This window comes from Podarcis vaucheri (genome assembly GCF_965113315.1).
Source record: "Podarcis vaucheri genome assembly, chromosome: Z".
Classification (NCBI taxonomy): domain Eukaryota; kingdom Metazoa; phylum Chordata; class Lepidosauria; order Squamata; family Lacertidae; genus Podarcis; species Podarcis vaucheri.
In genome coordinates, this window is record NC_138758.1 from 16,724,587 (window position 1) to 16,752,163 (window position 27,577).

Consider the following 27,577-nt stretch of genomic DNA (forward strand, 5'->3'; position numbering starts at 1 on the left):
CAGCTTTTCTAAATAATTTATGGTACTGAGGTTGGCTTTCTCACTGCAGTAGAACTATTAACTTACATTTTTAGGGAACTTCTGCTGTGACCCCCATATCTCTTTCCCGTGGCTTTTATTTGCTCTTTTTGATATTTGAAGTCAGGCTTAATTTATTTTTGATCTATATATGTTTCACTCACATGACACAGAAGTATTCCTCAGTCCTACTCTAGTGCACTTGACAACATGATTAATCAAGACTTGCATAAAATTGACAAGTGGACTCTTTTTGGACACTGCTGATTATATTATTTTTGTGGGATCACTTCGTGTGGTGGATGAAAGTTCTGGATGCTTTATACTTGCTTTGAAATAAATAACAGGTGCTCCTTGAACATGTTTCAGCCATATTGGTCATGCAAAATGGGCAATTTAATAACAGAAGCTCTTACTGATTACAATTGTGATTGTGGAAAGCTTTGTCAATAGCACTGTTTCTTCTTCACCAGAATACAATTATTCAGTCTCTGTCCTTTTGCCTTTGTTAATACACAACTTGCAAGATTATGTCCTCTATAAGATATGAAAGTTGTTCATTTTGACAATAATCTGTCAAATTTGAAATAAGTCATTATTGGGGTGAAAGTAGGGAGGAGGGAAACAGCATTCAGTTTCCCTAAATGCAGCAGGGGTTTTTAAGGTCACTAACAAGACAGCAGTTCAGATAACACATTTGTTTACAAGCAAATGTGTTCTTGTCTGTTCTAGTAGCCTGCTTAATTCCTGCCAGTATGCTAGAATTCCACCCATGAAGTGGTTATTTGTTGTTGTTTTCATTTGTACACAAGCATGACTTTGTGAGCACACATAAACACACACTCTTAGAAGATGTAATCAAAACAATGTTATATTGTATGACTGAAACAATCTTATATTGCTTCCCAGCTCAGCCCCTTCCACTACCCTTTCCTTACTCTGCCCCTTCCCACCCTGTGCTGAATTTTCGATCAGAAGCTTCCTGGATCAGAAAATTGTACGCTTATGTTCTCTGAGGCTCCACTGATAATACAATATGAATTAGTAATGATTGTGTGATGATGATTATGATAACAGTACCAAATACTTTTGTAAATGAATTTCATAATCACTGATCACCTACCCTGCTACTAGCTTAGGCACTACTGGAGCAGAAACTTTTAAAGTCCTGTAGTCTTTCATCATAACTTTTTGTTCTTAGATTCTATATGTCCATTGTTCTTTTTTTTGTAATTTAAGCCCCTTTCATATTCATATTGACAGTTTGAGTATCATATCTCACAAATGTAATATTTACATTCTGGTACAGTCATTGTGTTTTGAGAAATACTGTGTAGGTTACATGGCACAATAACATTTTAAATATTTTCTATGAAACTGTGAGGGCTAGAGTTATACTTCTGTTATGAAATGAAAGCTGAGAGGCCTTGTTTGTTTGTCTCTGCCTCCTCATCACTTTCAGGAATTTAGGAAATAGGTTTTGCTTCACTGATGACATCTCCTTTTGCCTCCTTGTGTGTTAACTTTGTCAAGGTATTCTACCAGTGAAGCAAAGTATCAGTGACATTAGCAAGCACTTTCTGCATTGCTATCTCTGTATGTCCAGAGTAGATCATAGAATCTCTTCCAGATTCTAGAGTGTATTCATTCATGACTGTAGACCAGCCTCATTGCTAACCTGCCTTATTCCCAGTTTCTTAAAATAATGCAGGAACAGTCCATGATCTACTAGTGTTATACATGTGACTAACTTTAAAGATTTATTGGTTCTTTGTTTAGAATATGGTCTCTGTACCACTAACTGAAACCAATTATGGTGAACACAGCTTACCTGTACTTAAAGCCAATTCCAGTTAGTAGCGAAGAGGCCATTTCTCTAACCTAACCCCCAGTATATAAGGAACTAACAAGGTCACCTATAATCAAAGATAAAGGGGAGAGGGAAAGATACTAAAATATGATTTAATAAAACTTTGAGTAACATATACTGTTGTACTAAAAAGTGGTCCCCATGGATTGAATGTCCTTTTTTGCTTACCTGAAATTTAAGCATCTGTAGTTTGTATTATCTCAATGTTTTAAAAAATGTGTGCAGGAAAGAAGCTCATATAGGTACAGGCCTATACAGAATATTACAGAGCAAGAAGAAAAATATTTGAGCTCTTCTGCAGTTCTCTCTAAATCATTTATATAACCAACTATATGCATTACTAAGATAGAATCTCTTTTGAACCTTAGTTGCTGTTTAATCTACAAATTAGATTTAAAGGAATGAAATATTAGCATTTCTATCAATAAATTTGAATAGAAATGGATTAATTTGAACTAATGGCAGAATAAAATGGTGACATTCTCACATTAAACATGATGATTTGGTATATTATATTATATATTCTCACTTATTTCATGAAAAGTAGAACTTTTATGAGCAGTAATTCAAAAAAATGGGAGCACGTTTTAATGGAATTATCCTCACAGCTTTCAAGGATTTTATTTCTGACACTGCTTTTCTTTCCTACACCCAGAATTGGTTTCTGAGTTATCATATTTTCCCTCAGTTTCAGCTCAGAGTCTTAAAAGCAACCTCGATTCCATGGAACATCAGATACAGCGTTTGGAAAATGATATTAAGAAGTTCCCTAAAACAGAAGATCCGCATGATAAATTTGTTGAGAAGATGATAATATCCTTTCCGTATTAATACCAGTATTTGTTTGCTAGTGAAATATTCAAATTACATCATATTCTTAATTTTTATTAATCTTTTGTGCACAGGCTTTGCATGAAAAAACTACACAAAATGCATTTCCTCCCATTTTGTGTCGTCGGGGGATGACTAGTAGTAAGTTAAGACATCACACCAGACTATTGTGCATTAGGTAGTGCGCAAATACGAGGCTTGTGAGCAGAGCCCATATCAATCTTACCTTCTCTGATAAGGGAAGATTCTGGGTGTGCTCGAATTGCATGTGTTGTAGGTTTCTCATAATAATGTTCTGTGGATTTGTATTGCAGAAAGCAGGTTTTTAATGTGGTTCATTTGACACAGATGGAATCTACACACATATAAAAAACACTGAAATGCCTTTTTTAAAAAGTTTTGAAAAATATATTGAATTCACCATAGCTCACCATCGCCATCTAGTGACACATTTGTATAGTGCATTTTACAACAACACACTTAAAATGTTTTATTTGCAGCTGTATAGCTGAGTCCACAGTCTTCCATCTGTTTTGCTTTTGGTTTATTTTATGTTCCGTTTACTGGTCAGATATGCAATATTTCAATAATGCACTTGGGAAGAAGTACAGCTGTGTAGCAGCAGTCTGTCTGACAGCACTGAAAGTGACAACTCGCTTTGATTGCTCTGTTGCAGTCCAAGGTAGAGTCACCTGATTGGGACTTCTGCTCTACCTTCCTAGTTTTGAAACAAAAGAAGTAAGGTAAGAAATTCTTACTATTTAAGTGATGCTACTTTTATACTATTATGATTTAACCTATGTCCAATGGCAATTGAAAACTTGGAAACACAGCTAATAAAATAGTTTTATTTCATTGCACTTCTTCACACCTCTAGCCTGAAAGGTAGATGCCAAGTATAGGTCATTGCATTTTTTTTAAAAAAAGTTGTCTTAGTTTTATTGTTGCCTGTAAGCATTAATTATACCATAACATTGAAACAAATTTGACAGGATAGAAACAATATTTGTGTGATGTCACATTTTAATGCATAGTTTAGTTTGCTGCTTATTACCATTAATAACAGGCTCTTGTTTTGTTGCCTTATGGATTCTTCATATACTGAAGAAATACTTGAAAAAGATGTTTAATGCAAACAACTTTATATATCTGCATGTGCTGCAGTTATTATTGTTGAATTTTGGGGAGTCTAGGCCAGACATGTGGTGGTTGCCCCTTGAGTGTATCTTTAAAACACAAAGGAGGCAAAATACACTGAAATATTCATCATTTTTGAGTGAAATTTCTCTGGGGTGCACTGCCTATAGATAGTTGTTGAAGGTTTCTACGTTTCCCTGCCAAAAAAGGAAAAGGAAAAAAGAGGCCTGCTTTCTAGCTGGTGCCTTTCTACAAAGGATCCTGCGGAAATATTGCAAGGAAAAGAATAAAAGTTTCAGCACCACCACCTTCCAACCTGTACATAGTCTTCCACAAATCAGTGCACCAAATAGTTAGGAGCAAATAGCACTTAGTCATGGATTACACCTGGCAATATAGTTTTTTACCTTGACATCACACTTAACAGAGATTTAGAAAAACAGGGAATGTGATTTTTCTCATAGACAAAAACCCCAGTGCAAATTAGAGAAATCCCTGCTGTTCTCACCAGCCTTCTGTACATTCCACAGGAGTTAGGGGAGGGAGTTGGTGGCATCATCATCACCATTATCTATCTATCTAATCTATCTATCTATCTATCTATCTATCTATCTATCATCTATCTATCTATCATCTATCCATCCATCTATCTATCATCTATCTATTTTTCCCTGACAGGGACTGAAGGTTGCTTACCGATAAAGAATGGCATATAACATAGATAAAACCATAATTAAAAAACAAACATTAATAGAATTAAAAACATACAATCACAATATAAACAGCACACCAGCCTTCTGGACAAACTGTTCCAACAAGTTTATGTAAATGTTAAAATAGTATGGGAAAAATAACAGAACCCCGAGGGACCTAGCAGGCCGATGACCAAGTTATTGAAGAGGACTACCCCAGCACCACCTTCTGGATTCACCCCTCTAGGAAGGAATAGAGCCACTGTAAAATAGTGCCTCCAAGTCCCATCCCACTAAGGCAGCACAGAAAGATACCATGATGGTTGGTATTAAAAGCCTCCAAGAAGTCCAGCAGAACCAACAGGGACATGCTCCTGCTTTCCACTTCCTGGTGCAAACCAGCCAACAAAGCAACCAAAGCTGTCTCTGTCTCATAACCAGTCTTGAAACGAGATTGAAATGGATATAGATAATCTGCATCCTCCAAAAACTCCTGGAGCTGGGATGCTACCAAACATTCCAGGACCTAGCCCAAAAATGGGATATTGGAAACTGGCCAATAATTGCCCAGTATGGTGGGATTCAGGGAGGGCTTTTTCAATGGAGGTCTTATGTGTTGGGGCTGGAGGAAGAGACTGTTACATTGAGGGGTTTTTGCAGGATATGCCTGGGAAGAAGGGAGTGGGGAAGAGCGGAGGGGGGGCATCATGGTCGTTCAGAGTAGGGGGAGGTATGGTGGGGCAGGCCAGGTGAGAGACACATAGCACAGGCAGATAGTGATTGTGCCATGTACCAGCCCCTCCTCCAAACTGGGGAAATGCTGTTGTTATATCAGCCAGCCCTCTGGTATGTGGCTGCCGCTGTTGAATACAAGGTCAGTTCCTCATTCATGACCTGATTGTGGATGACGGGGCCAATCTGGTCTGTATCACTGAGACCTGGATGACTGAGCAAGGTGGAGTTGGTCTTGCCCAACTGTGCCCACCTGGGTACTCAGTGAAGCTTCAGGGCTGACCTGAGAGTCAGGGAGGGGGAGTAGTGTATAGACATCCCATCTCTCTCTCCAGGCTCTCTGTCCACTTCGTGGGGTATCTAGAGTGTGTGATCCTAGCGTTGGGCAATTGGGACAGATTAGAGATTCTGCTGGTTTACTGCCTGCCTCACTGTCCAGTAGTCTCCCTGCTTAAGCTGACAGAGCTGGTCTGAGAGGCAGTGTTGGGGACTCCCAGACTACTACTTCTGGGGGATTTCAACATCCATGGTGAGGTGACTGGCTCTAGGGTGGCTCAAGAGTTCATGGATGCCATGATAATCATGGGGCTTTCCCAACAGGTCGCAGGCCACATGCAGGTGGCAGGTCACACACTATACGATCCTTTCTCAGCTGGGCAGGAAGAGGGTGATCTGAAGGTGGGGGATATTGTTGACATCATTCCCTTGTCATGGTCAGATCACTTCCTATTGAGATTGAGGCTTTCAGCACCTTTTCCCTTCTGCATAGGTTAGGAATGATGAGTATGGAAGATGCTTGTGACAGTAGGAGTTCCTGGTCTGGTTCATTGAGATCTAGAATAATCTCCCTCAGAGTGTCTCACAACTCCCTCGGCCAATAAAGCAAGATGAGCGCCGCAACCCCAGAGTCGGTCACGACTGGACCTAATGGTCAGGGGTCCCTTTACCTTTAATGACCAGCTTGAATGGAAACAGTTTTAGAAAATGGATCCGCCCCGTTTCTCATTTGCTGTTGCTTGATGGAATGGAATGAATAGTCATCCCTACTGATTTTTGTAATTCACATATCTTTTGAAACCAGGGAGCTGTCTTATGGCAATGCATGATCCAGAAACAGTAACATTTGAGGTGCTGTATATTCTTAAACAGGATTTGTTGAAATGCAGTGATACTGGCATTCATTTGAGGAAGTTAGCTATGTGAAGCCTGCATGGCCACCTTTGGTTCTTCCTGGAGGTATTGGGAAAAGAAGTGTTCTTAGGTTTAATTCTCACTGAGGAATTATACCATTGTCTGGATGACACCACCACTTCATGCTGCCAGTAGGGGTTCTCCTGATAAAATAAAATATCCACACACATAGAAAATGAGCTTTCTTAATATTTTTTTGTTCTTGTTCTTTTGTTTATGTAGGAGCATTTAATCATATGTATGAGCCCTCACCTGCAAAATGCAATAGGACAGCCTAAACCAGGGACAGCCTATATTGTTTTACTGCCTGAGGTGAAAGTGTTAGGTTCGCCCCCACCTACTCCCGGCAAAGCTTTGCTTACTGGTGTTGTACAGTGGCAGCAGCTTCTGGCAAGATCTCACAAGAGTTTCATAAGATCTTGCTTGAAGTCATCACAACTGTGTGACCCTGGCAGCAGCGCTTCTCTGCAGGGTTCCGTCACTCAAGGTGGATGCTTCAGTCCGTATCATAGGTGGTCCAGCCCCGGCCCAGACCTCTCTGACAATTTGGCCTCAGGCATCTCTGTGAAACTGTTTTATTAGAATCTGTTAGAATCTGTTGTTAGCAGGGGTTATGCAGAAATGTAGCCAGTAACTACCGCTGTGTTACTTGATTCTTGTTTTAGATTAGGGATTGGAAGGCAAAAGAAAATGGTTACTAGGATGTCATGTTTCACTTCAGTGATTCTTTGTTGACGTGTGGACCACCTCACAATTTTCCTCTTTAACTGCATAAAACTGTTCTTGGGATGGACTGTGCAGGTATGCTTCTGTTCTGTGAATGGAAGCTCAATTAGGTTTGCCACCAGGATTTTGGCAATTTCTTCCTGCTTTTCTGCTTGAGCAAACTCTTCCTTTAATAAGGCTTCTGCTAAAATCATCCTGGAAACATTCAACACTGAGAAGCCTAGCTTTGATAATTTAGAAAAAGAAAAGCAATTTCAGAGCCTTGTGAACTTGGCTTTGACTTCTTATATTGTTTCTCTCTTTCTGCAGGTAATTAAGGCATTTTAGAATGAAAGTCCTCTGCATTCTATATCAGCAAGTTACAGATGGCTGGTTATTCTTCATTATTGTCACCAAAGTGTAACTGTTTGTCCACATGGGATAGGAATTACATTAAATTGTGAGGGCTTTTTTATTCTGTGCTTCTCTTAAAGAAAAAAGCAAAATATTTTCAAAGAACTTAATATTAATAACTGATCTTTAAATACATAAATAATATAATGATTAAATTAATTCACTAGTTGGAACCATGTGTTGCTTTTATATTTCTGTACAAACTCTGATCCACCAGTAAAGTCATTATATATGACTTGTAGCTCATTTCTCTGCATTATTCTATTACTTAAAGAGAGGCTGCATTGTAACTTACCAGTTGCACTATGAGAGTCAGAGATCTTTTTGTGATAATTGCATAACTTTGTAATTACCAATAATAAAACTTGAGACATGAATGCTACACATTTCAACAGGAAGCCAGCACTGTTAAATAAAACTGTACCATTTAGTTTTTATTGCACTAAATTAACTGTCCCCCTCAGTCCTTTAGTTTGTGAGATAGTATACTTTTGGATAAGAACATTAATATCCGATGGGAAAACAAAACAATTGAAATCCAACACAGATTTGGAACTATTGCTATATTTCTAAGGGAGAGGATATTTCAGATAATTGAAAAGGGCAACAGATATTTCGCTTCGTGCTATACTCTTATCTCCACAGTGGGAAAGCAAGTAGAAAAGCTGCACTTCTCCCATTTGTGGGCATAGTACTCAGACTCTCAGTACAATTATTCCCAAAAGTATTATTCCAGAATACCCAAACATATATATCAAGTTACAAAGTGTGTAAATTAGCTGTAGAGTTCATGGCTAGGTGTAGGCTAAGACTTTCCCCAAACACTGGACATGCCCCTTGAGATCTCCTTTTGAAGAGCTGGGTGGGCACATTCATTTCAATGGGTCTGATTCCTGAACCATGGGACTGAGCAAGCAAGTAGACTGGGTCTATTAACACCAGAAAAACTGGCGTCACATCCTTGGAGACAGAAGTGGGGTTGACACTGTCCGTTCACTGTTGAATGTAGTCTGTGGTACATCTGTGGGGTTGAGGAGGAATGCTTCACTGGTAGGGGGTGAAAATGGGGCCAATTTGAGCAGCTCTTCCTTGAAGCTTGAGACGCCCAGTGAGGCAGGTTCCCCCCCCCCAACAAGGTACTCAGACCCTCCCCAGAGATAAGGTCAACACCTACAAGATTGGTGGGCCCCTCTCCATGATCAAGTTCCATACTGTCATCATATTCCTCCTCCTCTGACCAGTCCCACCAAGACATCTCAGTGCGGCTTATCACATCAAACATAGTTAGATAAACCTAGGGGTAGTCAAACTCGGCACTCCAGATGTTTTGGGACTACAGATCCCATCTTCCCTGACCACTGGTCCTGTTAGCTAGGGATGATGGGAGTTGTAGTCCCAAGACAAGTCCCAAGGCATCATAGGCGCCGACTCCATGGGGCTTGAGGGGGCTCGAGCCCCCTCAAAAAAATTTTTGGGGGGGCTCAGCCCCCCCAATAATCTCGGGCGGGCGCCCTTCCAGTAGAGCGCCGCCGCCGTCCCCCGCCTCCTCCGCACCTGCTCCTTCGCCAGCCAGCCAGCCGCGCGCCCTAATCGGAGAGCCCTGGCTGCCAAGGCACTGCCGGAAATCCCGCGAGAACAGGGGAATCCCGACTGGCCACACCTCCCAGCCAGCCAATCGGCTGGCTGGGGGGGCGTGGCTTGCCCTATTTAGGGCCGGAGCCACTCTATTTGCATATTCATGAGCTTATTTATTATTCATGAGCTTTCCCGGGCCCCCCCAATATTTTTTCTAAGTCCGCGTCCCTGCAAGGCATGTAGTGAGTGAAGTTGGGAAATAAAACTGAAATGATGTCATCTTCAAACCCCAAACACTGTAAGGCTCCTGTTCCAATAAGCCTGTGGCCCTGAACAGGATATAGAGGGTGATATTTAGGTGCCCAGATATCAGGATGATAGAGCATCATAATGGGAAGTAGTGTTAATAAGCCATTCTATTGTCAGTTAATCAAGATTCTTAAAAGTGGTTGTCATATTTACAATAACTCCTAATCTAATGTATCATAAAACCGTTAGCAGAAAACTAGATACGCTTAGGTATTTGAGGGTGTCTAAAACAGTTGTCTGGATCCAAGTACAATAACTTGAGTAATCAGATACATTCTTAAATAAATAAATATTTACAATAACTGGGACCCAGCATCAAATTTCAAACAAAAAACAACTCCTAATCTAATGTATCATGAAACCGTTAGCAGAAAACAAGATATGCTTAGGTATTTTGAGGGTGTCTAAAACAGTTGTCTGGATCCAAGTACAAGAACTTGAGTAATCAGATACATTCTTAAATAATTCTCTGAGGTAGACTTTATTGATTGATATACTTTAAAGTGAAGATTCATTTCCTCCAGTTGAAGGAATCTTCCTCCAATGAAATGGGGGCAGGAATATTTGGGTCCAGCTCATTATGCATCATATACGATTGATGTATTTCCTTGTAGCAGACATTGAAGTATTCATCCCAAACCCTTTTAAGTGTTAAGAAATACATCTGTAGAAAAACCATCAAGCCCTCTCCTTATTTACTATGACATTTTAGCAGAGAAGACTATCTTGGCTTTTTTATCCCTTTCACTCACTTCTGGGAAGGCTGTAGTGTAGAATATGTTCAGATTTTAATGTTGGTTATAAGGCAGCAATGTAATCCTCATCTCGTTTAGACTTGACTGCAAAGGGAAGTGTGCTGTGCAGGAATGGCATCTCAACATACTTTAAGTGAATTATTTCTCCATAATGAGCTTTGAGGAAATCCCAGGTGTTGATAGCTGATGGGGTGTTAATGTCATTAACATTCTGTCAGTATTCCTTGTCAGTGTGTTAATGATGCCCTGCTGATCTGATACACTGAGTCCTCTTCCTGGAGTAAAACTTTCTCTACCAGTCAGTTAGGATTAGAAAACTCTCCAGCATGCCCCTTGGTAGGTAGATTTGTGTTTTTCTCTCCACTATAGCTGATGAATAAAAAAGAAGAAGAAGAAGTAGAATCCTTCAGGAAGAAAAATACCACAGATTCATTGCATAAGTCTCTACAAGCATTTGTTATAGATATTCTTGCTTGTTAAAATGTGTTGCTCAATCTCTTGTGATGCACCCTGATTCAAAGGAGTATATGTAACCCTTGAAATATAGCATGGAATCTTGCCATTCTGTTTTTTTATAGGGGCGAGTGGATTCCCTCTCATTTCTGTTCGTGGACTGGGGTGGGGAGGGGGCTGTATTATATATTTATTACCTGCCAACATATTCTTCCTTTCATCAAATAGTCCCAGGGCAGCTTACGAAAATAACACACTTAAAATAAGTACAATTTACATTAAAATTATATACATATTATATTTAAAAATTATATATTTTAAAATTAAGGGTGTGGGGCACCAGCAGCCCGGTTAAATGTTTTGGCCCCTAAACAACCTAGTTGGATATTTGCCTCTATATAAAAACAAAGCAAAAAACGATATACTGTTTAGGACATGCTGCTGTGCACAAGGAGAGGTAATTATGCCATTCTCATTTCTTAAAGAATATAGAAGTATGCTTTCTTTAATTAGGGTGTGGTAGGCTATTTATTCCCAGTGGGAGATTACTGACTGATTTGAGAGTGTTGTTTGACTTGATTTGAGTGTTGTTTGAGTTAGATGTGCTACTAGATTCTGGAATTAACTGAGGCCAGATGCAACCTCCTGATTATGGCAGGCATTTACTGGGATTCTCACAGACTTACACAATAATGGCTTTCTTTGTCCTTCACAATTATATTCTCTTTGTTCAGAGCAAAGCCAAATTATATATTTAGCCTCAGGGCATGTGCAGAATTCCATCTGAACCAAGCTTATTTCTTTTCTTTCTTTCACATAATGATGATGAGAATAAGACCAGCAAAATACCTTTTCTCCTTGTAGCGTAAATCATTAGCACATTTACTTATGGCTGGATGAACAGGAATATATTAGGAAATATGTTATGACAAATACTAATATGGCAGCATTTGGCTCAGTGTATTACACGTCTGTATAATTTTATGTATTTTTTTCCTGGTATAATTGTGAAGCTGAGAAGGAAGACACTGTAAACAAAAAGTTACATTTTACTCTCCTATGGTTATTTTAATGTGGTTTCTTAGTGGGGGACACTGTTAGGGACAATGCTAGGGGAAAGACAGCAACATGGGAAGCATTTAAAGCAGTGCTATGTTTAGGTAAGCTTGAGGAATTTTGTATTCAATGCCTGTGTGAACAGAAAGCAGCTTTTTCAGTAATCTCTCCTTCCCATTTCACCTGAAATTCCCTCGCTCTTCTGCCACCCAAAAGTCTTTCCAGAAGGTGAGGGACGAACAGCATCCTTTGGGTTGTATCATACGGGCTGATTTGTGGTGCTCAACTAGTATAAGGATATTTTGCTCAGTTTGAGGCAGTTTTCCTCTTCCCCATAGGAAAACAGCCCACAGTGTTAAGTAAGTCTGCTGACCCCTGCAAAGGATTTGGGTTTCTTGGAGTGGGGGGACTTGCAGAGGGATGTTGATGTACAAAATATTGTGACTGTGATGCACATAATTGTCTGAATGGGGGTGTTGTTTCATTTCTTGCTTAGGAATCTTTTGTGATGTGTAGCAAACTGGCTCTAAGAGCAATATGACTTTCCAAAGTAATTTATAATTATAGCCGTAGGAGGGGTCCCACATTTGATTGGAAGCAGGCACTGTACATGCACAGTGTACCATAGGCACAATTAAAATGACTTTTCATTCATAGCATCCTGCTGTGAATATTTGCATGTGAGCAAACAGTTGCTGAGATAAGAAAGGTGGTCAAGTATAGTAATATAATTTTTTACAGTTAATAGCCAATATATGTATGGGGAAGTAGGAGCAAGACGAGGGGCACTACCTTTAACAAAAATATTACTGGTTACCATTTTTGGAACTCACTGTAATTAATAGAGAAAGAAACACGTTTCTGATAAAATCTGAGTAGAAGTCTAATAGCAAAACTAAGTATATTTGCATTCTTAACAGTTCCACGACAGTGAAATTAAACATACATTTAGGTAGGATTTAACAACATTGTGTAGAGATCTTAGCTGACATTAAATTCTTCCAGAGCTTATTGCCCCTTGTTTATTTCCCTTCGTTCCCTGGTGAAACTGGAAATATTATAATTGTGTAGTTAAATTAAGAGACACAAGATTTGCCAGCTATGATTAAGGATATCATGCAGGAGGGAATATCATATCCACCCACATCTGAGCTGTGCCTTTTTATCAAGTACACTTTCAGTGAGTCATAGGAATTCTCTACTTACTTGTCCTACATTTTATTAAATGACTAGAAAGTCTTTAGTTTTACAAAACTATTTCTAGTTGTATTGTAATTGTGGGTGCATTTTTTTTGAATGAATAAAGTCCCGAACACCTTGCGTGTCGAACATTTTGGCTCCCAAATGCTGCAAATTCGGAAGTGAGTATTCCGGTTTGCAAACGTTCTTTGGAACCCGAACATCCGATGGGGCTTACGTGGCTTCCGAACATTTTAGAAGTCAAACGGACTTCCGGAATGGATTCTGTTTGACTTCCAAGGTACCACTGTATTTGTGTACACATAATATGTGCAGGTACCACACAAAAATACTCTCCAGTAATGTATAGTTGATTACATTTCTTGAAATCGTTTTGATCAACTAAAAGATGGGCAGCAACTTCTTTTATCTTCTAACACAAATGATTCTATAAACTGAAGAAAAGGCTAAGGAGAGTTGGATGGTGCCTTCTATTTCTCCTTCTGGCAACTCCTGGTGGCAAGCAAATCACTCTGCCTTCCTTTGGACCATAACAGTGAGGTTGAGGAGGGGACATGTTGTCTGAGCAGCCTAGGACTTCCATACACACTGTCCAGGCTTGTGCCCCAGAGAAATCACTTAGGTGCTGCTAATGCAGCAAAAACCACACAGGAGACAGCTTTGATTCTCCAGTGGTTTAACTTCACCCCCAGAGGTGCACTCCATTGTCTCTTGAGACAGATGGATGCCAACAGGGTTTTGGCTGGATTGTGACCACCATAGGATGTGGTCCAGTGAGCTGCTTTATACTTGCCTGTAGTAGAAGTTCTCCTAATAAATACCAGCTTCTATCTGTACCCTCGGGACGCGGGTGGCGCTGTGGGCTAAAGCCTCAGCGCCTAGGGCTTGCCGATCGAAAGGTCGGCGGTTCGAATCCCCGCGGCGGGGTGCGCTCCCGCTGCTCGGTCCCAGCGCCTGCCAACCTAGCAGTTCGAAAGCACCCCCGGGTGCAAGTAGATAAATAGGTACCGCTTACCAGCGGGAAGGTAAACGGCGTTCCATGTGCGGCTCTGGCTCGCCAGAGCAGCGTTGTCACGCTGGCCACGTGACCCGGAAGTGTCTGCGGACAGCGCTGGCCCCCGGCCAATAGATGTGAGATGGGCGTACAAACCCCAGAGTCTGTCAAGACTGGCCCGTTCGGGCAGGGGTACCTTTACCTTTACCTTTATCTGTACCCTCCCCACTATGCTGTACCACAGACTGCTTTGAAGAAAGCCCCACTAGATTGGAGGATATTGTGTTTCTTCCTAAATTGCCATTTGTCTCATCTCAGCTAAACTTGCACTTGATCCAGCCTATCCTTGTTCCACATCTCATTCCTCAGGTGTTGTCTTCCCACATAAACTTAATCTATTTGGCAAAAGTTACCTCAAGCACAGTAGCAGCTATTGCACTCTGTTCTGTAAAAGCACACACATAGTCTCCATAACAGCAGAAGTATGAGTAAGTTGGAATGAATTTCTTATTTGAGCTTCCTTTCATGCATCTTAGTTTGGAAGATACAGTGGAGAAGAGAGTAGATATAGTTGCATTATTTGCAAAGATTACAAACAGATATGCAGCTTTGAAATGATGAGATGTGCATGACTGTTAATTACATATGTAGTTCTATCAATTAGTTTATAATCTGTTCATTATGCTGAGTCTATTGGTCTAGCTAGGCTGAGTATTGCTCACAATAATTGGTAGCAGCTTTCCAGGGTTTCATATAGAGACTCTTCCCTTGTATTACCTGAAGATGTAGGGATTGAACCTGAGACTTTATTCATGCAAAGCAGATGCTTTACCACTGAGTTATGGCTCTTCTTAAAAATTCTAGTTTGGAATATAATACAGGAACCAGGGTTAAGAGAGCAAAACACACATACTCTACTTCTCTATGATTTGATCTTTATATCTATTGTTAAACTTGTTTTACATGAACCCAGGCATCCTCTTTGTAACAAAGTGAGTGATAGAAGCATAAGAACAACATATGAGAGAGAGAGAGAGAGAGAGAGAGAGAGAGAGAGAGATTGAATGTTGGGGAGAGTCGGAATGAGGAAGACCGCTAGAAGAGAATGCTTGAAAGGGAAGCAAGGGAAAAGGACTGGTACTCTAGATACCTGGAGGAAAGGGGGTTGAGTATATAGAAACACTGTTTCCCATTCTTTATTAAATAACTGCATAAATATTTTGAATAAATATAATCAACAACAGGTTTAAATACCTGATGTATTCTGGTCTGAGTGGATTCTAATATAACATATATCATTGCACATTTTTGCCATGTCCTGCAGCAGCAATTCTTCAGCCATAGACTAAACCCTATTTTAACTGCAAATAGAGGTGCATTATCAATCAAATGGTTGGTGGGTTGCATTTAGATTTGTGGTCTCAATCTACAGCCACTATGACTTCCTAGCTAACTATGAATAAAAGCAGTAATATTATCATGTAGCACTTGTTAATGTGGATGGTCAAAATAAGTGGAGTCTTTAATTTGTTTTTATTATAAAGTGAAATTGGGGGAACCTAAAAGAAAGGTAATGAATAGCAATATATTATTACCCTGACATGTTTAGTGGGGGTACTTCTGGGATCCATGTTGGAACCAACTTTATTTAAGTCCTTTATATGAGATCTGCAGAAAAAGCTGGAGAGAACTTTAATTAAATTTGCAGATAAATGCAAACAGTAGGGTGGATAGAGCAATAATAGGAAGCCTAGGGAGAGCTGAAAAATGGACAGGGAATAATAAAATATCTAAATATCTAAAATTTGCCCTTCCAATCCCCAGAGCAAATATGCTGTTCACATAAATGTAATGAAGGAATACTTAAATGTGAGATGATGACAAATACCATACAAATTTACACATGTGAAATGGCAGCTGAAACATCTTTGAAAGTCATTCAGGATGTGGATTTCTAAAATAACCAGGAATTATTGTATTCTTACTCTATATTTTATCCTTTGTTCTTCTAGAAAGTATTGGTAACTTGAACTAACGCGTAAATTAAGTTGGGTTTCTAAAATGCAAAAGGTTGCATGGAAATCTTACATTCATCAGATTAAATTATTTGCTGTCCTAAGAGACATATCTTGATTTTCAAAGTATTAAAACGGCTTAAATGTGTCTACTATAAAATACATTATGTGTGCTTTAACATGTCTAAAGAAAGATTATCAAACCTTGTACTTTCATTTACAAGTTCCTTTTTATTGTTTCAAATAATATGCTGATATATCATATATATGTACTTCAGACCAACATTGTGCATTTCTTTTGCTTCAGTACAGAGCTGTTTCATAGACTTGCAGAGCTGGGAGGGAACTTGAGGGTCATCTAGTCCAACCCCGTGCAATGCAGGAATCTCAGCTAAAGCATCCATGGCAGATGGCTATCCAATCTTTATATAAACCTCCAGTGAAAGAGAGTCCACAACCTCCTGAGGGAGACCGTTCCACTGTTGAACAGCTCTTAATGTCAGAAAGTTCTTTCTGATGTTTAGTTGGAATCTCCTTTCTTGTAACTTGAATTCTTCAGTATGGGTCCTACCCTTCTGAGCGGGAGAAAACAAGCTTGCTCCATCTTTTGTGCCACAGCCCTTTAGATATTTGAAAATGGTTATAATCAGTGCTATTTTTCTAGAAAAAGAGTTGCCAGAACTCACCATGAACACCTCCCTTGTTCTCTTGCAACGGTGCCGGAACAGTGTTCTGGTGAGTTCCTGCTGGAAAAAAACCCCACTGATTATAATATCTCCTCTTTACCAGGCTAAACATACCCAGCTCCCTTGATCTTCAAAAGGCTTGGTTTCCAGACCCTTGTGGTTACCATCCTCAGCACACATTACAGCTTGTCAATATCCTTCTTAAATTGTGATACCCAGAACTGGGCACAGTATTCCAGGAGGAATATTTGGAGGGTGGAGGGTGATACGTGAAGTGAAAGGGCTCCAAGGAAGAGTATCTTTAAAGAGTTGAGCTTTAAAGGCTCAACAAATAGTTTTGTGAATTAAAATATATAGCACTTAACTATTCCTTATGTAGTATCAGGGATTGGTTACAGCTGTGAGGGTATTGGCGGCGAGCCTTTTGGGCTCGGGTGGCGGTTAGGCATTGGAATGTGTTTGTGGTGTGTAGAAGGGCTAGGTGTGGCCATCGCCTACGCCTTCAATTTTGGGTATTCCGTTAACGGAATCTGGCGGTCGTGGATCCTGTCCGATGCCTGTGTGGCGGGGGGCCATGGCACAACCCTCGGTGACATCAGGGGAGAGCTTATAGTTGAATTAGCATCAACAGGCTCCACCTACTGGTGAATAAGCCCCCCCCACCCCGAGTGGGTGGAGTCAATTGTCGTGATCCAATGCCTAAGCCAATACCTTTTCACTTGCTGTAATCAATAAAGTTGTGGCCTTTTCTTGTCCATTAACCTTATCTTACGTGTCCTGTGTCTTCATTCCACTAAGCGGGGGTCGGGTCCTCGAACCACAAGTATGAAACCAGAGTTTATAAATTGCTTTTGTAGAGGCCTAAACCTATGGATCATGTCTCTTTCTCTTAGGTTTATACCAAAGTGTTTCCTTAATTGTGTATTGTAAAGTTCCTACTAGCTGAATCGAGAATTGTTAAGATGCTGCCTGATAATATCCTATTAAGTTTGGTATTCCAATGCCTCTATATGTTATTTTCTGATATGTCTTTATTTGTTATCCTGTTTGGTTTATTTGACCATATAAATTTTAGTATCTTCTTCTGTAGAGAATTAAGTTTCGGATAGTAAGAATAGCAGATTGGGTAGAATATTCATAGAGATAGCCGATATTGTACCCACCCAAGAAAGTTGTAGTGTCTGCCACCTTTTAAGTTCATCTATTTGTGTGCTTTTATTATTGTAGTTATAATCGGTGGTTATTTGCGAATGTGGGTGCAACAAAACCCCTAAGTATTTTATTGCTCTATTTTTAATTGAAATCCAAAGTCTTTGTAGAAGATATTTATCACTTGAGTTGTTGGGTTTATTCTGAAACTCACTGATTAAGTATTATTTATATTGGAACTGGATACTGCTTGAAAGGTGTTTATTAAAGTCCATGTATTTTGTATTGATGTTTCTGATTTTTTAAAAAATTATGCTACATCATCTGCATACAGTGAAATCTTGAATTCTTTCAACCCTAAGTTAAATCCATGGATCCTTTGGTTGGTTTTTCTCAACCTTGCTGTTGGTTCTAAAAAAAATGCGAACAACAACAGAGATAATGGGCTCCCTGGACATGTGTTGCTCTGTAATCTTAATGCCTTTGACAAATAATTGTTAACAAAAAAATATCTGTTGGGTCCTTATATAGGGTGTCAAACCATTCTTTAAATCTGCCATCAGGATTCATTTATTGAAAGGGTTCTTGCTACTCAAACCCTTTCAGTTATGGAGGATCATCTATTGGCATCTTGGTTTAGTAAAGAAATCTATCACTATGACTGGAATAATTAAGGATCCTTGGTTAGGAAGAACTTCAATTATAGTTTCTGGCCATGAATCTGGGGTGTTTTTGTTTTCTTAAAAAAACGAGAGAGATGCAGTGATCATTGTTGTATAGTAATGAGTTATTTTATCATTGAAAAGTTTTTAGGCTTTTTCCATTGTTCAGAGATTTTCTCTATCATTTAAAAACCAACAACAACAAAAAATAAAGGCTTTTGGAGCAACCCAGGTTACCTCTGGCATAATATTCTGCCTAAACAAAATAAATCAAGATGTTTTGCTAATACACATACTCTTAAATTTTTTAATAAGTACGTATATTAATTATTGTTATTTTTTAAAAAAATCTTTACTCAGTTAATCAGGGCAGATTTTACATTACTTAAAAATGGTTGTTAATTGATTCATCTCGCCCTGTGATACTCCCAGCATGGTTACTCCATAATTATCTGAGTCTGTTCTTTCTAGTTATTCAAATAGGACAGAAATACCAGGGTTGGTTGGTTTGATCCAGGAAGCTAAGAAGGTACTTGTGCTGATTCTTTTCTACAAGTATCTGGTATGAGGAAAAGGACATTCTTTGAAGAAGGTTGTTTGATAGATCTTTGTCAGCTTGTGTTGGGGCTTAGCAAGGGGTAATACAGTGGTGCCCCGCAAGACGAATGCCTCGCAAGATGAAAAACCCGCTAGACGAAAGGGTTTTCCATTTTTCGGTGCGCTTCGCAAGACGAATTTCCCTATGGGCTTGCTTCGCAAGACGAAAACGTCTTGCAAGTCTTGCAATTTTTTTCGCTTCCCCCCTTTTTCTAAGCCGCTAAGCTGCTAATAGCCTTTTAACCGCTAAACCGCTAAGCCGCTAATAGGGTTGCTTCGCAAGACAAAAAAACCGCTAGACGAAGAGACTCGCAGAATGGATTATTTTCGTCTTGCGAGGCACCACTATATTTGTGAACTTGATACTTCTCTCCTTAGCTGTTAAGTCTTGAAACCAGCATACAATGTTGTTTAATCAACAACATTTACATGTACAGTGGTGCCCCGCAAGACGAATGCCTCGCAAGACGGAAAACCCGCAAGACGAAAGGGTTTTCCGTTTGCGAGTTGCTTCACAAGACGAATTTCCCTATGGGCTTGCTTCGCAAGAAGAAATCTCCGGGGACCTCTTTTAAATGCTGGCGATGGGGAGCAAAGCCTCCCCTCCCCTCCGGCCTTCAGAAGAGGTCCAGGAAGGCCGGCGGGGGCCGAAAGGCTTTGCTCCCCACCGCCAGCATTTTAAAAGCAGTCCGGGATAGCAGGGAAGCGCTTCCCGCTATCCCGGACGGCTTTTGAAGGCAGGCGGGGGGGAGCAAAGACTTTCGCCCCCCGCCCGCCTTCAGAAGAGGTCCAGGACCTCTTCTGAAGGCGGGCGGGGGGCGAAAGTCTTTGTCCCCCCCTGCCAGCCTTCCCAGAGGCTTTTAAATCGCCCCGGACAGCGGAGAAGTCCTCCGCTGTCCCGGGGCGATTTTAAAATGCCGCCCGCCAGCATTTTAAGATCGCCCCGGACAGCGGAGAAGTCCTCCGCTGTCCCGGGGTTTTTTTAAATGCTGGGGGTGGGAAGAAAAGCCCTTGTCCCCCCCCCAGCCTTCAGAAGAGGTCGGGGGACAGACTGTCCCCGGACCTGGCCTGAAGGCGGTTTCCATAGGAACGCATTGATTGATTTTCAATGCATTCCTATGGGAAACCGTGCTTCGCAAGACGAAAAACTCGCAAGAAGAAAAAACTTGCGGAACAAATTAATTTCGTCTTGCGAGGCACCACTGTACAATGAAAGGTAGGTTATAGGTTTTTTTCTCTTTAAAATAAGCTGTCAAGCATGTTACAACAAATAAGGCAACACAGAGCCTTTCGGACTTCGTGAAGTCTCATAAATTTCCAGCTAATTGTTTTTTCATTACCTAAGAAGCTGAGATGATGAGTAGAATTAAGGCCTTTTGCCAATTCAAATATAGCTATGACCACTTTGCAGATACACCTGTAATATTTCTGTAAGTTAAAAGGTATAAAATTAAATAATGATTAAGTGTTTTCATTTTATTATCCCTCTTCTAAGTGGGATAATGTTTTACATTTTTATATAGTGCACCTTTAAATGAAAAAACTCTAAAAGTAAGTCTAGCTTCTTCCTTAAGATTATTCTAGTTTTCGTAATTAATGACTTTATTGCATTTTACATTCTGTCCTAAAGTGCAGATAAAGCATTTTCTGCAATTAAATTAAAACAAAGCTATTCCCATTAAAATTAATGGATACTTTTAGATACTATTTACCTCTAATGAAAGTTTTGAAAAAGTAAGTTTGTTTTTTCAACTCATAGTAAGCCTTTTCTCCCTTTTTTTTTTTTTTGCTGTTTTCAAAAGCCACTTTTGCCAACAGAACAGTCTTTAGAGGTAGGAGGGGTCAGTTGGTTGAGACACTGAAAGTGTAGTTTTTCTATGCACTTTTGACACTAATTTTGTTCTTCTGATTTCTAATAAGCAACTGAGACAGCTATAGTAGAAACAGACAACTTTTAAAAAACTCCAGATCAAGCCACCTTCATAGTAAATTGGGTCATTGGAACCTTTACCCTATGTAAACTGAATGCCACTCTGACTACTTTCTAGGATGAGTTAAGTTGCTGCATTCAAATTACAATTAATAGTCTAAATTATTTGTATGCCCTTTTAGTTTATTGAGGGTATTGTAATATGAGTAGGGAGATGAGAAAAACAGCAGCTGCCTTCACTTAAGAGTATCTTAATCTAACACAAAATAGTTTAGTCTGATTGTGTCTTAGTAGTAGATGTTATTTCTGACATTGCTTCACATCATATTATTACAACTTTATCTTGCTCATTTGTTTGAGTTTATGGTTACATGAATACACAAGGGTTTCCATGGAAATCTGATCATATGAAGCACTTGTGTGCTGCAAAATGGAGTTACTTTGCTAGAGCCTTGATGGTAAAAACATTAGCTAAACATTTGTCCAATATGGTGTTCAGGGCAAAGATGCTGCAGTGCTTCTGCTGTAGAGCTGGTGGTGCTGAGTAAGGTGAAAAGGGCACCTAGTTCACAGGATGTTGGGCATGGCTTAATTCAAAAGGAATTATTGAGATTTAGGCTTTCTTATTAGTATTCTTTAAAAGTTCTAATTTATCACCTTTGTTTAGGCAGAGTGAGGACAACTCTGCTTGTGTGCCGTGAACCTGTATCTTACATGTATATTCACTAGAGCATAATGTAGGAAAATTGCTGTACTTTTTTATTTTTTTTATTTTTACTGGAGACGATTGTATGCTACAGACCTTATTGTAATAGGCTAATTTCTTTTTTATGGAAAAAAATTATAAATACTCCCTTGCTTAAAGTTAAGAAGTTTAGCCATAACCACACCACTGTTATAAAGTTTACTCAGCTGATGGTACAGCTTCTGGTAGTGGAACAGGGAGGGAAGTAATTTTCAGTCATTTTTCCCCTCCCTTTGCAGCTTAAGTGCCCTTTTTCACAAAATAGTGCCCAGGAGAGTCCACCAAAGGCCTGGTTATACAGGAATTTTTTTGCCTGACTTCTAAAGATATATAATGATGGAACCAGGTGAACCTCCCTGTGGAGAGCATTCCACAAATGGAGAACCACCACCCAAAAGTCCTGTTCTCATGTTGCCAGCCCTCTGGACCTCTTGTGAAGGAGGTACATGAATAAGGTCCTCCGATTATGATTGCAAGATTCAGGGTGGTTCATATGGGAAGAGACAGTCCTTGAGGTACAGTCGTACCTTGGATCCCAAACGCCCTGGAACTCAGACATTTTGGCTCCCAAATGCCACAAACCCGGAAATAATTGTTCCGGTTTCGAATGTTCTTTTGGAACCCAAATGTCCGACGGGGCTTCCACGGCTTTTGATTGGCTGCAGGAGCTTCCTGCAGCCAATCAGAAGTCACAATTTAGTTTTCAAACATTTTGGAAGTCAAACGGACTTCGGAACGGATTCCGTTCGACTTCCAAGGTACGACTGTATTGTGGTCCTGATCTGCTTAAGGCTTCATAGGTCAAAACCAGCACTTTGAATTGGGCCTGGAAGCTAATTGGCAGCCAGTGCAGTGAAGTGAGGACTGGTGTTATATGCTCAACTGTTTTGCTCCAGTGAGCAACCTGGCTGTTGAATTCTGCATCTGCTGAAGTTTCCATATCATCTTTAGAAGCAACTCAAAATATAATGTGTTGCTGTAATCTAACGTAGAGGTTATCAGTGCATAGACCTGAGCATAGGATGAGTAGAGAAATGTTAAAATTAAGAATTTGGCTATAACCTATTGGCATTCAGTCACTGTTGGGATAGAGGGCTGATAGGGATTTGATGTTTCAGATAATTTTTCCACTTGTCAAATTGTGGGCCCGAAGTGGTGATTGTCAAAACTATTGACTCAGAACCTATTTTTTCTTGATTTTATTGTTTTATCTTTCTGTAAACCACATTGAGACTTTTTACAATCAAGCAATGTATAAATTTTATGAAGCAAATATAATAAATAATATTTTTAAAAAAATTAAAAAACTGAAAAAGAGAGAACAAAGTCTATCAGGATGAGAAAATTGCCCTTGGGTTTAGAGTTTGATTGACAAGGGCACTGGTTGAAAAAGCCATTGGGTCCTGTTCCCAGATTGCTAGGCATTTGTGCCAGATTCTCATCATTTTTAGTAAGCAATTTGTGACATGTTTCTTAGTGTTATCCAAATAGTCATGTTTAATTAATGTGAAAGCAGAACACAATATTAAGTTGCATGCTGTATCATAAATAAGCATTTTATTTATTTGTTCTACCCATATTTTACTGATGAAGTTATCTCTATTTATTGTAGCAGATTTTTTTTACTAATCTACTGTCCAGGGAAAGTACACCAGAGTTCCAATTTCTTACCATATTTTGTGTTTGATAAATTCTTTGTTGCCATATATTTGCAGGTTGTCTTCTAATTCGTTCATAAACAGAAATTACAGTTATTTGTGGCCACCACAAAAAGTAACTGAAATTTAAATCTTACGGGCTGCCTGAACACTTTAATGAATCTAAATCTTTGTATTTTAACCGGTATTGTTTAAGTCATTTGAGTTATATGCACAATTATATTTTTCATTAATAAAGAAAATAAATAGTAACACGAGCATGTTAGAATTAAAAGTCCACCATTGCAAGGGATCAGACTAGATGACTCTAGGGTCGCTTCAAACTCTACAATTCAGTGATTCTCCTAAATATTATAAAATGTAGAACCAACATTTTAGGATGCCAGCAGGACTGGTCTTTTTATAAGGGGCGCCACATATATTTGCTGCTCTTTTTTTGTGAAAGATGTAAGCATGGAGAAAAATGTTGGTAGAATGCGGCTTTCAGTATCAGAGATAATATGTGTATGAATACTAGTTGCTAGAAATCATACAAGTGGAGAATGCTGTTGCCCTTGGGTCCAGTGTGCAGGATTCCCATAGGTATATTGTAGGCCACTATGAAAACATGGTGCTGAACTAGATGGGCCTCTGACCTGATCCAGCAAGGTTATTCTTAACTTGTTTAATTTTGGTTTGTATAAATGCAAACTTTGATCCATCTATCTCTTATTTTGAACACATATGAATGCTCTTAGGAAGTAGAGTCATAGCAAACTTACTTACACAAATACAGACCAGTAGTCATGGTTTTCTTATTTGAAATGTTTCTATCTCATCCAAATTTTGTCAATGACTCAATGCAGCTATCTTGGCAATATTAATAGAGAAGAGCTTTCCATTAAATAGAAATTGTGTGGGTTCATAAATGCAAACCATGAGCACTGCCTGTTTGTTATAGTCTTTACTTGAGTCTATTGTAGAGGATAAAGAAGGCAAAGATGTATATATTCAGAAGAAGAAAAAATATAATGTTTCCCACAATCTGCAGTATTGGAAATATATATATTTTCCAATGTAGATATGTTTTATACAAGGTTCTTTTGAAAATCTTTGAAGGAAGAATCAAACAAAATGTTTCTTTGCCAAAATAGGGCCAAAGCATTTATAGCATGAACTCTGCAAATCACAAGTGCTTAAATTGTAGTGTATTTTTTATTTCTTTGAATGATTGTGAATTACCATATTATACTTTCTAGAGATGAAAAATTATTTCTAAAAGAAACAAAACCCACGTTTTCATATCCAATCTTTATTCTTTCATATCTTGGTACCAAAAGGTCACCAGGCTCTTAAATTAGAGTGTTTCATACAGTTCTTACTTTTTAACTTCAAATATTGGAGATGTAATTCATTGTTTAACTGTACGTGTTTAAACTCTCCTGACTTCTTTTTCAATCTTGCTCCCTGTTATAGGTGGGTGGCATTAAATATGCATAATTTGTCCATCTTGTAATATTCAACATCTTGTTCAACTTTATATGAAAAAAGGGAAATAGAACATGGATAACTGACAGATTTCACAGATTTCCTCCAGACACCATGGTATCTTTTATTACCCCTTTTTCTGCCTTATACAGAAATCTGCTTCTGCATGATTTGGATAAAATGTTTATCCAACTAGGAAAAATCTTTTTTACATTGCAGAAATAATGGGCTGAATACAAAAATGCTAGGCCAATTATCATTGCGAGGACACTGAAAATAAGAGTGTGTTTGGATAATTTCCGAGAGGGAGCACTGTTCTCTATATAATATAAATTATATAATAATATACCGTATTTTTCGTCTGTAAGACGCCCCCTTGTATATTTTTGCTGCAACAACCAATCACCAGTCCACCCTCGGCACTATCTGTGTATAAGATACCCCCTAATTTTTGACATTATTTTTTAGGGAAAAATACCTAGCCTTATACATGGAAAAATACGGTATATAGTAAAACAACTTTAGTCCGAAAGGAAAAGAATCCCACTGGGAAGTGATAGTGTGAGCATTCTGTGGCGTAGCTACTTATAATGCATTTTTGCTAGAGTATGTCAGCGGATATCATGGAGGTTTTAGAATTTGCTTTCAACCCACCACTTATCTGACAATCTACATGCAGTCTACATTATGTACCAAATGTCTGTACCACTGCACTTCAGCCATCACATTGACCCTTCTTAGCTTGTGATACTTCTTTAGAGATTAAGCAGCAAAAAGAGTCCCACCCATGATTGGGATGACAGCTGAAAGTAGATCCCACCATCAAATTCCTCTGGGGTTCACGCAAGCTCTTTAAAATATTTAAAGGAACTATCTGAATCGTGAATGGAGTACATCTTTGTACTCTAACTAAATTATACATTTTGATGAGGCAGCGGACATCAACTGTTTTAAATATTTTCTTTTACATCTTCAGTAATTATTTAGATGTGGCGCTGTGGGTTAAACCACAGAGCCTAGGACTTGCTGATCAGAAGGTCGGTGGTTTGAATCCCCACGACGGGGTGAGCTCTCGTTGCTCGGTCCCTGCTCCTGCCAACCTAGCAGTTCGAAAGCACGTCAAAGTGTAAGTAGATAAATAGGTATCGTTCTGGCAGGAAGGTAAACGATGTTTCTGTGCGGCTTAGTCATGCTGGCCACATGACCTGGAAGCTGTACGCTGGCTCCCTCGACCAATAAAGCAAGATGAGCACCACAACCCCAGAGTCGGCTACGACTGGACCTAATGGTCAGGGGTCCCTTTACCTTTACCTTTATACTGTGATGTTGTTTCAGATGTTGTTGGACTTCAACTTCCAGCATTCCTGCAGTCCTGGCTATTGGTCACACTGGCTGGTGCTGTTGCCTGTTGACTGTTAAAGTCTAACAACATATAGAGGCTCCCCATTTCGGATGTACAGTCTGATTTGTGTTAAGCTATCTTACTTAACAAGGAGAGATTCTAGACTTCTTTCTCAAACATAAAAGGTACGGCACAGAAGCCTTAACTATTTCTATGCTTTTGGATACATGAATACAATTGTAAACACCTTCAGCCCTTTATACTTGAAGAAGCATCTCCACCCCAAGCATTTAACCTAGACACTGAGGTCCAGCTCCAAGGGCCTTCTGGTGGTTCCCTCATTGTAAGGTGTGAAGTTACAGGGAACTAGGCAGAGGGCCTTATTGGTAGTGGCGCCTGCCCTGTGGAACGCCCTCCCATCAGATGTCAAAGGAATAAGTATAGGCATCTGAAGGCAGCCCTGTATCGAGAAACTTTTAATGTGCGATGTTCTGTTGTGCTTTTGTATATTGGAAGCCAACCTGAGTGGCTTGGGCAACCTAGTCAGATGGGTGGGGTATTATTATTATTATTATTATTATTATTATTATTATTATTATATCGGAGATTTTTGGACTTGACAATAATTGATCAGAAAAGTCCTATAATAAAGATGGTGGTGCACATTCCTGGCAGAAATAAAAGAGGGCCTGTTGTCATGATTCAACTGGCATGATGCCTTCTCCTTACCTGTGAAACATCTGACATCCCGCCTGCTTCTAGATCAGCTCATATCTTTTCTTTCTGTTGTTTTCCTCTTCCTTTTTCCTTCAAAGGAAAAAGTGGTTTTTTTGTATGGGAGGGCTTCCTCTCTTTTTTTTTTGCAAGGGTTGTCACCATTTTTGTGTTCAATATTTTAGAATTGTGTGCGTGTGTTTCAGCATGTTCATTCATCTCTCCCCCTCCTTCTCCCCATTTCTCTATGCTGGCAGTTTGTTGTGTGGTTTCATCTCCCAAATTGTTGCAGTTTTTCAATCTTTAGAGCTGCTTTGGATCTCTAGGAGTAATAGCAGAGGTAATCCAGACCGCCATACTACACAAATAGAGCTAAACAGAACCTATTCTTGAGAGTTGTAACTAACCTAAACGGGTGCTTAACATAAGCAAAGATGAGCCAGAATACATGATATTTAACGTACCACTCTGTTACTCTCTATGTTCATCTTCCCATGGAGTGGAGAGAAGGGCAGGAGGGGAGAGGAAACCGGGGTGTGATTATATTGGTGTGACTGAGTTGCTGAACTCATTCCAAACAAACTTCATGTTTATTGTAAGATGAATAAACTTTTGATTATGCCCTCTTAGAGAAAAATTGAAACACCTTTTACCTTCATGACTGATTTACACCAATGCAA

At 39.4% G+C, this 27,577-nt stretch overlaps 1 protein-coding gene across 7 annotated transcripts in view; it reads left to right on the forward strand.

The window, feature by feature from the left end:
• The window catches only part of DIAPH2 (diaphanous related formin 2), a 352,430-nt gene that overhangs the window by 179,998 nt on the left and 144,855 nt on the right, over nucleotides 1–27,577 (forward strand). For all 7 annotated transcript variants that reach the window (XM_082208590.1, XM_082208591.1, XM_082208592.1 and 4 more), the window contains one exon: nucleotides 2,577–2,701. In XM_082208590.1, the coding sequence (XP_082064716.1) occupies nucleotides 2,577–2,701 (125 nt within the window). The remainder of the gene's footprint in view (nucleotides 1–2,576; nucleotides 2,702–27,577) is intronic.